The sequence below is a fragment of the Rana temporaria genome, chromosome 13, assembly GCF_905171775.1.
Source record: "Rana temporaria chromosome 13, aRanTem1.1, whole genome shotgun sequence".
NCBI classification, from domain to species: Eukaryota; Metazoa; Chordata; class Amphibia; order Anura; family Ranidae; genus Rana; species Rana temporaria.
Window position 1 is genome coordinate 112,428,687 of NC_053501.1, and position 12,994 is coordinate 112,441,680.

The 12,994-nt window shown below is 43.6% G+C and overlaps 1 protein-coding gene across 3 annotated transcripts in view; it reads right to left on the reverse strand.

Annotated features, from left to right (window-relative positions):
* Positions 1-1,420: 1,420 nt before the first annotated feature.
* LOC120921139 (NACHT, LRR and PYD domains-containing protein 3-like) overlaps positions 1,421-12,994 on the reverse strand; it is a 48,753-nt gene continuing 37,179 nt past the window's right edge. Inside the window, exons 10-13 of one of the 3 annotated variants that reach the window (XM_040333822.1) lie at positions 12,132-12,138; positions 7,687-7,757; positions 5,014-5,178; positions 1,421-1,890 (exon numbers count right to left, since the gene is read on the reverse strand). In XM_040333822.1, the coding sequence (XP_040189756.1) occupies positions 1,800-1,890; positions 5,014-5,178; positions 7,687-7,757; positions 12,132-12,138 (334 nt within the window). In that variant the 3' untranslated portion in view covers positions 1,421-1,799. Of the gene's footprint in view, positions 1,891-5,013; positions 5,179-7,686; positions 7,852-12,131; positions 12,139-12,994 lie in introns of all 3 variants that reach the window. The other 2 variants (XM_040333820.1, XM_040333821.1) reach the window with 2 other exon arrangements.

The window sequence follows — 12,994 nt, forward strand, 5'->3', positions numbered from 1 at the left end:
GCAACAGGGCCAAACTTAGGGAGAAATCAATAGATCTTTAACAATTAACCAGGAAAATTATTCCTGGCAAGTAAATTTGTGAGGAACAACCCTGCCTAAACTCCAGGGTGCTACACATGTAAGGTGTTGTCCCAACCACCGGAGTGGACAGTTAACTCTAAATTGATAAGCAGTACAGGCTTTTAAAATGTCGCCTATAGAGAATTTTGGATACCATAGTTTTACCAATGTAGTGGCATCCCTGACCTTCAAAGGCCTAATGGTGACCTCTAGAGTCAGGGAGAGCTGAGATCCGTCTTCGTAGAGTGGGTTACTAGGCATGGTGGGCGTGATGCAAGATGGAATAATTGGGCGCCAGTCACTTTTGAATGCAAACAAAAGAGATTTATTGTCTCTTAACAAGAACTGGGGGAGAGAGGGTTAGGGCCAGGACATCCTTAGAGCAGGGGCAAAAGCACTTATCAGACACTCACAAGAATAGAACAGTATATTGTCTGTATAGCTGCAGACGCCTTAAAGCTAAGCAGCGCCTGAAAAAGCGGTTTCCTTTAGCAACTGAACTTGTGATTTGACTTCAACAATAATCTGTACACATACCAAACTTGGTATCCCCATTGTGTAGTGCCTGGCCTCCGTTGCGCAGCCTCCCGCTGCAGCTTCATAAACTTAAACTCACAGTCTCTTTTAAAAGACTTCTAGGACTTCCACTGTCACTCGGTCCCTTGATCTTCACACAGCCAACTGCTGCACTCTTGCTTGCTTGACTTCCACTGAGACCTTCCTAACTTCTTTATCATCCCCAGCTAGCAAAAAAGGCTTCTCTGGTACTCTCTTAGATTATGAAGGCTGGCCTCTGATAACAGGAACGTTGTCCCTTGAGGGCGACATTTTCCCCTTTACCTCTGACCCTGGTTCAAGCTTTGCCTCAGGCAACAGGAATAGTTGCCCTCCGTTAGCAACTCTGTCCCTTCACCTGCAACAATGAGGGGTTCTTCGGCCGGCAGAACCCGTGCAACTTGGTTGAACTTCCGACATGAAGCCCCAACCCTATGTTGCTCCATCTTATCCTGGGTAGGCCTCAAACTTCCTAGCAACCAGGGAACTCCCAGATAGGCCTCCATCTTTTGGCCTAGCAGCCGGGAGCTTTCAACACACGTCCACCCAGACAGCCGCCCAAGTGGCACAGAACAGCGATCACCTGACTCCACCTAAATAAATAGGCTCTCCCAGCATGCCAAGGGCTAAAGAGAGCCCTGCCAATTGCTGAGACAACCCATCCACTCATAGTCTGACTTCGCTATGCCCTTGTCAATCCAATGTCATTGGCTACAATGCCACCCAGTGACGGAAGAGAGAAGAGCAGACAACCCAGATTTAGGGAGAAGTTAGTGGATCTTATAACAATTAGCCAGGATACTACCTGGCAGACTAAATTTGTCAGCAACCCTGCCTAAACATCAGGGTGCTACATCAAAAAATTTGGTATAATAATGTATTTGTTTGCACTAAAATTCATATTAATGTATTTGTTTTTACATTGGTACATGTCCCTTGGGTCATGCCCAGGTCTCCATGCCCTTTTTTGGCAATCCCTTGCCTATTAGCCTAGAAATGGCCATCACTAATTTCTAAGAATCTGCTCCTATTGACGTCATTGGGGTTCAGATTCAGCATTCTTTGGTGCATTCGTTTCACTCTCCTCTTGATGAGGTTTCTCATTTCTAAATTTTATTCTGCTCCTCATTCAGAGAAAGGTCCCGGCCCCATTCACAGCCGTAGCAAAGATTCTTCCTCTGGGGTCATCGTGTAGACACCTTCAGTTCTGGCCGGAGGGATTCCAGCTTTTTCAGATTGCTTCTAGCTTCACCTGACAAGAAGTTGTTCACAATCCTAGAATACAGGATATGAATGGTCATTAGATCTCAGAATAGGGTGCATTCATGAGGGATATGTACAATCATTATTGATATTACTAGTATTCATTCACAGACCCCATTACTATGTCCCATCCAATCAACGACCTCCTGCCAAATGTCTGACTGTAAAACATTCTGTATATCCTTAAAGCGGAGGTCCGCACAAAAATGGAACCTCCGCTTTTCGGAACCCCCCCTCCGGTGTCACATTTGGCACTCTGTCTGTCTCCCCTCTCTCCCCCCTCTCTCTCTCACTCTCTCTCTGTCCCCTCCCCCTCTCTCTCCCCTCTCTCTCTGCCCCCTCCCCCTCTTTCTCTCTCCCCCTCTATCTCTCTCTCCCTCTTCTTTCTCTCTCCCCCCTCTCTCTCTCTCCCTCTCCACTCTTCCCTCTCTCTCCCCTCTCTCCCCCCTCTCTCTATCCCCTCTCTCCCCCTCTCTCTCTCTCCCTCTCCACTCTTCCCTCTCTCTCCCCTCTCTCCCCCCTCTCTCTATCCCCTCTCTCCCCCTCTCTCTCTCCCCCTCTCTCCCCCCCTCTCTCTCCCCTCTCTCCCCCTCTCTCTATCCCCTCTCTCCCCCTCTCTCTCTATCCCCTCTCTCCCCCTCTCTCTCTCCCCCTCTCTCTATCCCCTCTCTCACCCCTCTCTCTCTCCCCGCAGCCCACAATATAAAAGGGTTCTGGAAAGTCTGTTTTTTAACATTGCAAATGGTCAGAAATGATTCCCCATTGAAAACGGCAATAAACAAAAATGCTTATAAACGCAAGTTACCGCGTGTAGAGACATTTACACACTGTTACACTGACAGATCTTAAAGGGGTTGTAAAGGTACAATTTTTTTTCCCTAAATAGCTTCCTTTACCTTAGTGCAGTCCTCCTTCTCTTACCTCATCCTTCCATTTTGCTTTTAAATGTCCTTATGTCTTCTGAGAAATCCTCACTTCCTGTTCTTCTGTCTGTAACTCCACACAGTAATGCAAGGCTTTCTCCCTGATGTGGAGTGTTGTGCTCACCTCCTCCCTTGGACTACAGGAGAGTCAGGACGCCCACTAACTCACAGCTCCTTTCTATATCTGCAACATAGAGAGCGTCCTGACTCTCCGGTAGTCCAAGGGAGGGAGCGAGCACGACACTCCACACCAGGGAGAAAGCCTTGCATTACTGTGTGGAATTACAGACAGAAGAACAGGAAGTGAAGATTTCTCAGAAGAAATAAGGACATTTAAAAGCAAAATGGAAGGATGAGGTAAGTGAAGGAGGACTGCACTAAGGTAAAGGAAGCTAATTAGGAAAAAAATTGTACCTTTACAACCCCTTTAATTCTGCTAAATGCCGGTATATTTTTTCAATCTTTGTTTTTTAAATAAAGGACTTGTCAAAAACTGCCTACTGTCTTTTTGCACGCTACACTTTTTTCAGGGATAAATTACAAGGGTTGTTGGGAAGAGGACCTTGTCCCCATCAACATGAGGATAAGGTGCTTTGGGGGGAGCCCCCCTGCCCCAAAGCACCCCCCTGTGTTGAGGGCATGTGGCCTGGTATGGGGCGCTCGCTCATCCCCCACCCTTTAGGGCATGCACGTGTATTTAACCACTTCCCGCCCAAGGACGTCATATGACGTCCTGGACTTTCAGTGGGGATATCTGAATTATGGGTGCAGCTACAGGCATCATTCAGATATCACTATTTTCAGCCTGCGATTCTGTGCACTATAAGAATAATCATAGTGACAGTTCTGCCGTTTGTTTATTCTTATAGGTGATGGGAGGGGGACTTCCCCCTCCCCGCCGCCATCCGGTGCTTCTCCGGGCTCTCCCTTGCCATCGGGGACCCGGAGAAACCTGGCACATAGAGACATCTGGTCACCATTTGGAGGCCGAAAGTAAACAAAGCCACAATCGCTGCTGTCGGCATGAGATTGGTGAATTTTTTCTCTCGATCTCATGCTTTCCAGCCTGGAGGAGAGATGTCTTATTGACCCCAAATCTCTCCATAAAGTGGACCTGTCACAATACATTCCTATTACAAGGGATGTTTACATTCCTTGTAATAGGAATAAAAGTGATCAAAAAAATTAAAAAAATAAAAAAGTGCAAAAATAAAAAATAATTAAGTAAAAACTTTTTTTTTTTAAATTTAACACCCCCACTGTCCCCAGTAGCTCGCATTCAGAAGCGAATACACACGCAAGTCCTGCCCACGTATGTAAACGCCGTTTAAACCACCATGTGAGGTATCGCCGTGTGCGTTAGAGCAACAGTAACAATTCTAGCACTAGACCTCCTCTGTAAGTGGCAAGGATGTGGAATTCCCTTCCACTGGCGGTGGTCTCAGCGGGGAGCATCGATAGTTTCAAAAAACTATTAGATAAGAGCCTGAACGACCACAACGTACAGGGATATACAATGTAATACTGACATATAATCACACACATAGGTTGGACTTGATGGTATTTTTTCAACCTCACCTACTATGTAACTATGAGATGCCACTGATTGTCTCTCCTCTCCTCACACTCTGTCATTGTGATGCAAGGAGAGCCGATAAATGTCGCTTCTGTGTTTACATGTGATTGGCTGTAATTGGACACAGCTGATCACATGGGTAAAGAGCGGCACCATCGGCGCTTTATGGAGATCCCTGGGAAACGGCGCGCCCGCCCCGCGTGCATGCGAGAGTGGTGACATTGGGGCAACAGCATACAACGTCGTCCTAGAATAAGAGGGGATCCTGCTTGCCATCAGTTTACTAAATGAAGGAGGTTAAGCATATTGTTAATTATTATGCTGCTACTCTATAGTCGCTTTTTTTTATTGCACTCACTTTCCTTTTTTCCTGCAAATGTACAATATGTAAAGTGCTGCATAAATTGACAACGCTATGTAAATACCTGTAATGAATAAATAATCATGGATGCCAAGTGTTTGGCAAATTCAGCTTTCCTGATTTAAACTGTCCGCAGTGATTGTCTCTGCTCCACTCAGGTCAGGCATAGGGGTCTCAGAAATGGGTAAGTCAGTATTACAACTGAAATCAGAATATTTACAAGTTGGATGCAACTTGTCCCAGAAGATTGTCTCAGTCAGTCCTATTATACTCACTGTAATTCCTCTATCCGGCTTGTTGTCAGAGCTTCCATCAGATCCCTGAAATGAGGACCCTCCAGATTGTTCTCAGACAGGTTCAGTGTCTTCAGTGTCTTGTTATTTCCTATTCCAGATGCCAGGTGGGGGCAGGAACTGTCTGTCAGGCCATTATTATCCAAACTGTAGAAGAAGAGAAGAATGTTACCAGAAGGAAATTAATTTCTCCCCCAGGAATGAATGTTACTATTCTCTACATGAATGGAACTTATTTCTCTTGCATGCACGCTCCACCACCCTCCCAAACATGCTTAGTCCTCAACATGAGGGGGGGGTGCCTTGCTTATGTTGATTGAGACAAGGGCTTCATCCCCATAACCCTATCATCATCTATATAAGAAAAGGGGCAGGGATAGTGGCAACATTATTGCCTAAATTAGCCATGAACATATTTGGTCAATATCATTGCCTAGATATGGCCAATGGTTACATTTGATGCCACTGCTATACCCATCTTTTTGCTTAAAAGGGGTGGAGATTCCCCATGACGTCAATTGTTCTTTCTCCTAGGGACACAGCAGGTGCAAACACCCCTGTCTTCCTTAGGAACCAGCGATAGTGGGAACTTGTCATATAAAGAAGCAGTAGAAAGACTTCTATATAGATTATGCTCGGCTCCCGTCGAACAGGGGGCCGAACAAGTTAATAATTGTCTGAATGTGCAAACAGCCAAAGTTTGATACAAGCCTAGATTTGTATGGAACCGTCGGCTTATCCCTAGTGTTCAGTGGCAACGTTGTTAATCCCCACGCACATTAGTGGTTAGAGGCACATAATTGTGAAGTAGAAGGAAAATGATAAATGGTTTTCAACATATGTGAAAAGTGTGGGGGGACATTTGTATAGTGCCCCCTTGAGTCAATACTTTGTAGAACCCCCTTTCTCTACAAGTCTTTTTGGGGATGTTTCTACCAGCTTTGCACATCTAGAGAGGGACATTTTTGCACTTTCTTCTTTGCAAAATATCTCAAGCTCTGTCAGATTGGATGGAGAACAGCAATTTTCAAGTCTTGCCACAGATTCTCAATTGGATTTAGGTCTGGACTGTGACTGGGCCATTCTAACACATGAATATGTTTTGATCTAAAGCATTCCATTGTAGCTCAGGCTGTATGTTTAGGGTTGCTTCTGGAAGGTGAACCTCCGGCCCGGTCTCAAGTCTTTTGCAGACTCTAACAGGGTTTCTTCTAAGATTTCCCTGTATTTGGCTCCATCCATCTTCCCATCAACTCTGACCAGCTTCCCTGTCCCTGCTGAAGAAATCATCCCCACAACATGATACTACCACCACCACGTTTCACAGTGAGAATGGTGTGTTCGGGGTGATGTGCAGTATTCGTTTCCCCCCAAAATAGCATTTTGCTTATAGGCCAATTAGTTCAATTTTTATCTGACCAGAGCACCTTCTTCCACATGTTTGCTGTGTCCCCCACATGGCTTCTCACAAACTGCAAACAGGACTTCTTATGACTTTCTTTCAACAATGTCTTTCTTCTTGTCACTCTTCTGGCAGATTTGTGGAGGGCACGACTAATAGTTGTCCTGAGGACAGATTCTCCCACCTGAGCTGTGGATCTCTGCAGCTCCTCCAGAGTTACCATGGGCCTCTTGGCTGCTTCTCTGATGAATGCTCTCCTTGCCTGGCCCGGTCAGTTTAGGCGGACGGCCATGTCTTGGTAGGTTTGCAGTTGTGCCATACTCTTTCCATTTTCGGATGATGGATTGAACAGAACACCGTGAGATGTTTAAAGCTTGGGAGATTTTTTTTATAACCTAACCCTGCTTTATACTTATCCATAACTTTATCCCTGACCTATCTGGTGTGTTCCTCGGCCTTCATGTTTGTTCACTAAGGTTCTGTACCAAACCAAAACAGCTTTATTTATAATAAATGACACACAGGTGGAATCTATTTACTAATTAGGTGACTTCTGAAGGCAATTGGTTCCACTAGATTTTAGTTAAGGGTACCGGAGTAATGTGGGCTTTTCACACACAGTATTTATTTATAAAAAAAATTGAAAACCATTTATCATTTTCCTTCCACTTCACAATTATGTGCCACTTTGAGTTGGTCCATCACATAAAATCCCAATAAAATACATTTATGTTTTTGGTTGTAACGTGACAAAATGTGGAAAATTTCAAGGGGTATGAATTCCTTTTCAAGGCACTGTACAAAGGTGGCCAGTAGTAGTATCCATTGGTGTCAGCAGTGGAAGTAATTGTAACTAGCCTCCCAGCACTGGTGTCAGTAACAGCAAAAATGACTTCCATGTTGGTGGTTGTGGCAATGCTGTTACCCTCCTCCTTGCATTGATGCTCAGTATCAGTGCAGTTAACTCCAGTTATGGTCAGTGGCAGTACTGATAATCGCACCCCATTCTTTGAAATTACTGTTTTACAGTACTGGGATACATTTTGAGCCTGATGCAGAGAATGCAGAGAGTGTCGGAGCAATCAACATCCCACTGCCCCTCTGAAAAGTGGCCAATGCACAGCAGACCACAGGTGGCCACAGGCTGCATGTTGGGCAAAACTCAAACAGACACTCCAGTATTACCATATATTTTTGGATATAAACTGCCCCAAATTCCCAATTATCTCCCGGTTCAGTCCTGTTATACTCACTGTAATTCCTCTATCCGGCTTGTTGTCAGAGCTTCCATCAGATCCCTGAAATGAGGACCCTCCAGATTGTTCTCAGACAGGATCAGTATCCTCAGTGTCTGGTTATTTGTTATTCCAGATGCCAGGTGGGGGCAGGAATTATCTGTTAGGTCATTATTCTTTAAACTGTAGAATAAAAGAAGAATGTTAGCTGAAAAAATAAGATCTCATGCATCAATTTTACCTTAATTTACTTTTAAATGGCATATCAGATGGTTAGAATGTTTTTTTTTTGGTATTTCATAAACTTATGGAAGCTGTGGTAAGATGTGGTAAAATTGTAAAATCCTCCCAATCTTGTGTAAAAAAAAAATCAAAAAATGTGTTTAATAAAAAAAAATAACATAAGATTACACAATACATAATATAATACAGAATATAAAAAAAATCAAAAAACTATAGTTATGTTCTTGAGATAAAAACGGTGTGCATTTGTATTAGGTATGTTTGTGTGTCAGATTGCTTCCCATGTGTTTGTGTTAAGTCAGTGTTAATTGTGGCAGCAAATTTCAATGTAATTTTAGTTTTAATTGGATGTAGCGATACCCCCGCAGGAGCCACTGGTTAAGTTTGTTCAGGTTGTTACACTGCCTCTCAACCCCAGGAATGGCCTTAGCCCTCCTGACACACCTGGCATTGTGATTAATAGAATACAACAGTAATGACACACTGACACAGTTCAAGTATCAATGTTTTCTTCAATTTACTTAGGTAGCAAGAAACTCAAAATGGTATTGGTCAGCCAGATCTCGGACAAACAGCCAGGATTTGGTTGAAGTGATTTTTATAGTGCTCAAAATAATTTATAAGATATGCAAATAGACAGTATCAATACAGTCAGTGACAGATAACCAGTAAATATCTTCTTCAAAACTATTGATTACTTGTAGATATTACCAATACTAAAGGGGAACCCCAGGCCAAACTATTAACTGTTAACTCTAATGAGAGTAAAGAAGGGGGAGAGTGGGGGTGAGGGAGTAGTGGCTGAGGCTAGACCCAAGACCGCCACTCAAATTGGTTTGGGGGGACTATTTCGGTACTAATAAAATCTGATTGACAAAATAGTATAAAAAGTTTATTGGTATAAAAACATTATTGTCCATAAAATTGCAAAACAATTAATTGTACACATCAATGATTGGTCACGGTCAACTAGTTTGGCGGAAATTGATATACCGCTTCATCAGGACAGCCAATCTATAAAATGATGCAAAGGACATTATACAGTGAACATACATAAATACATACAAAAAGTCAGCAATAAAAATTAAATTCCAAAGGAAATTATAACAATAATTATGATAGCTTACCCTATGAGTCAATTAAAAGTGTGCGGATGCCGGGCAGCCGAAGGGTCTCCCGCCGCGACGGACAAGGGGATAATTGGCGTGGAGGTCTAGATAAGAACAAAGGACATATGTCGAGTTGAGCGTACATGCTGAGTAGCGCTACACGCATACTAGCTTTGTATGGGGAGACTGACCCAGTGATGTCATGACGCGGCCGGGTAGGGATAGCCCATTTAATGGCCGTCCAGCCATTGGTTTGGCAGCGTGGATCCGTCCATCTGTGGTCCGACGGCTTAACACTGACAGATCAGGACCTAATCTGGCACCTTGTTGGGGGTCCCTCCCGGGCTTAGTTTATCCAACTCCCTATTCCATGCATTACCATGCATTGTGCCATCAACGCAGATACCCTCCCTGGATGACACTATCCTGGTATTCACCAGTATTTGGACCAGCTTACCTTGTGCCTGCTTTTTGAACCCCTACATGGTCGCATCAGCCTACAGTCCCTGTCGTGCCTAATTGCTATCTGATCCCCTAATGTGTAAGTCCTTTACCCTCCCCCCTCTCGATATCACTCTGGCGGTTCCTCTCTCCCCCTTCCCATTCCTCTTTCCCTTCGTTTCTCCCTTTTCCCTTCCTTCCTCCTTCTTCCCTTCCCCTCCCCCCTCCCAAATCCCCCTCCTTTTTCTACCTACCTTCCTCTCTCTGTCTCCTTCTCCCCTTCCCCCCCTCTTCCCCTTCCCCCTCCTTTCATTTTCTCCCCCCCCTTCCATACCTCTCCCTCCTTAATTCCTTCCACTTCCACTTTCCCCCGCTAGTGTATGCATCTTTGGGGGGCGACACCACTATATGTACACACATATGTACATACATATGTCCTTTGTTCTTATCTAGACCTCCACGCCAATTATCCCCTTGTCCGTCGCGGCAGGAGACCCTTCGGCTGCCCGGCATCCGCACACTTTTAATTGACTCATAGGGTAAGCTATCATAATTATTGTTATAATTTCCTTTGGAATTTAATTTTTATTGCTGACTTTTTGTATGTATTTATGTATGTTCACTGTATAATGTCCTTTGCATCATTTTATAGATTGGCTGTCCTGATGAAGCGGTATATCAATTTCCGCCAAACTAGTTGACCGTGACCAATCATTGATGTGTACAATTAATTGTTTTGCAATTTTATGGACAATAATGTTTTTATACCAATAAACTTTTTATACTATTTTGTCAATCAGATTTTATTAGTACCGAAATAGTCCCCCCAAACCAATTTGAGTGGCGGTCTTGGGTCTAGCCTCAGCCACTACTCCCTCACCCCCACTCTCCCCCTTCTTTACTATAACTGGGATGATGGTACAATTTTATTTTTTACTATTTACTTTTATATGAGGCTATACTCTCCCCTTTTGTTTACAACTCTAATGAAAGGTCTGACTTAAAGGTAAAGGTATAAGGGCCCTCATAGCAGCAATGACAGTAATGTCCCTGTTGCAGATCTGATGGTCTTTACCTGCATGTAGGAGCTCATTAACTTGTATCCAATAAGATGTAGTAGCAAGCAATATGTTTCTTGGAATGAGGAAAGCTAAAGGTGTCTGTGCACAGTGTTCAAAGTAGATTCAGCAAAGCATTCCTAAGGTAGAGATGTCTGTGCAAAGTGTCCCAGTGAAACCGTGAGAAAGGATTTGTAAAGGTGGGCAACTGCCCTCTCAACAACAACCAGGCCAATTCGATGCCTTCCGAACAGTAGCTCATGTTGTGACACTCGCGCAGCGGGTCCACCGTATCGATCTCCCGATGTGAAGCCCAGTACACAGGTTTGTTAGGCGACTGTAGTGGTGTTGGATAAATGTCAGATGAACAGCAAGCAGAGCTAGGCCTCTCTCATCTGGATTGGAATGTGGTATACTGCATGGTAGGCCGCAATCTCCCTCTGACAACGATGAGATGGCGTCCACATGAGGGAATCCAGAAAGCCAAGAGGCTTGGGCCTAGTCCGCCCTATACTTTTATAGTCTCTTCCACAAGTCTCTTGACTCCCTGCAGTGTAGCCTGGGATTTGCTGTCCTGTCACCTTAAAAGTCAGTCAGGCTGCTTTGTGCTGGGACTTCATATCCCACAGTTCTCTGGTGCTGCTCCCTGGTGATTGGCTCTCAGTCTCTGACAATATGGAGGCAGGGGAAAGAACGGGTGGATACCTGTGTGTGAGCGCCGCTCTGCACACAGAGAGAGCAAAGGGGAGAGGGGAAAGAGCCCATGCAGGGGCTGACAGGCGCATCAATGCCTGTGTCAGTCTCTGGCTGGCAGCCACCCCTATTTAGTCGACTAAATATGTAGTACATTTTAGTCAGCTAAAATCATTTTATTTGCTAAAATCAAATGGATTTAGTTAAATTGTAATGCATTATTTAAGCATTTCTGTAGGGTTTCCAAACTTATTATATACTCCTGGAGTAAAACTTTGATAAAAAAGTTTTCGTTGATGAATTTAACACTGCGTCCTTTGTGTAGTAGCATACCTCCCAACTTTTTGAGATTAGAACGAGGGACACCTATTAAAAAAATGATGTATATATAGTACACACCCCCTGACACACCCCCCTTTAAGGAGAATTATACAAAATATATTAAATTGTTAAACCTGCAAGGGATTTCTTTTGTTTACCACTACTATTCCATTATATTGGCTTTTGAATTTTACAAATGCAGCAATTTAGAAATCAGATGAAAGGTTTAGCACTGGGAAACACTTTTTGAAAGATAAAAGGTGCATTTTATATACAACTATATAGATCAGACCAAAATGGGGGACACATGAGGAGGAAAGAGCGTCTTTGTTCCAAATCAAGAACAGTCCCTTGAAATCAAGGACAGTTGGGAGCTGTGTAGTAGTCTTCCGCCACATACTGTATAGTAAAGCAAGAAATTCCACTTTCAGGGCCTCTTCAGAGCCACACTGGTATATTACAAGAGTTAGAGGGGATGGGAATGTAATGCGTGTATACATGTAGCATCATATAACTTTATCTAACATCTGAATCAAATATTAAATATACCAATATACACTATATTACCAAAAGTATTGGGACACATGCCTTTATACACACATGAACTTTAATGGCATCCCAGTCTTAGTCCGTAGGGTTCAGTATTGAGTTGGCCCGCCCTTTGCGACTATAACAGCTTCAACTCTTCTGGGAAGGTCGTCCACAAGGTTTAGGAGTGTGTCTATGGGAATGTTTGACTATTCTTCCATACTGAGGTGAGGTAGGAAATTTTCCTGGGCCCTGCCAGGTTGCGTGCTCAGATAAGGGTCTGGTATGGATTTTTGGGAGGACTCCTATGCCATTTTTTTTAAATATTGGTGCAGGGTTCCCCTTAATATTCACACCAGACCCAAAGGGCCTGGTAAGGGACTGGGACGGGGGGGAACCCATGCCATTTTTCCAATTACTTTTATCTGTATTGCCGGGACCCGACAATTCATTACAGCTGCGAGTAGTTTTAAATTACTTTTTTTCCTTTAGAAATGTCATTTTGCTGTGGGACTGTTCTGTGGACTGTGCTGTGGGAAAAATGTGCCACTTTACAGGTATACTATAGACACCCCCCAGGCATGATATTTAAAGGAATAATTCACTTTTATTGTTTCACATTAAGCATTATTAAAATCACTACTCCCGAAAAAACTTTTTTTTTTTGCATTGATACATGTCCCCTGGGGCAGAACCCAGGTCCCCAAACACTCTTTATGACAATACCATGCATATAAGCCTTTAAAATTAGCACTTTTGATTTTTCATGTTAATCTTCCAAAGACTTTTAAAAAAAAATCAAATTTGCCATGAACACCGCAAATTGTTCGCTATTCGGCGAACACCCGATCACTCGACCATCAGGCTAATGCCTAGTTACCACCTAGCACAACTAAATTTGAAAGCAGCCCTGTTTAGAACAAGGGTGCTACA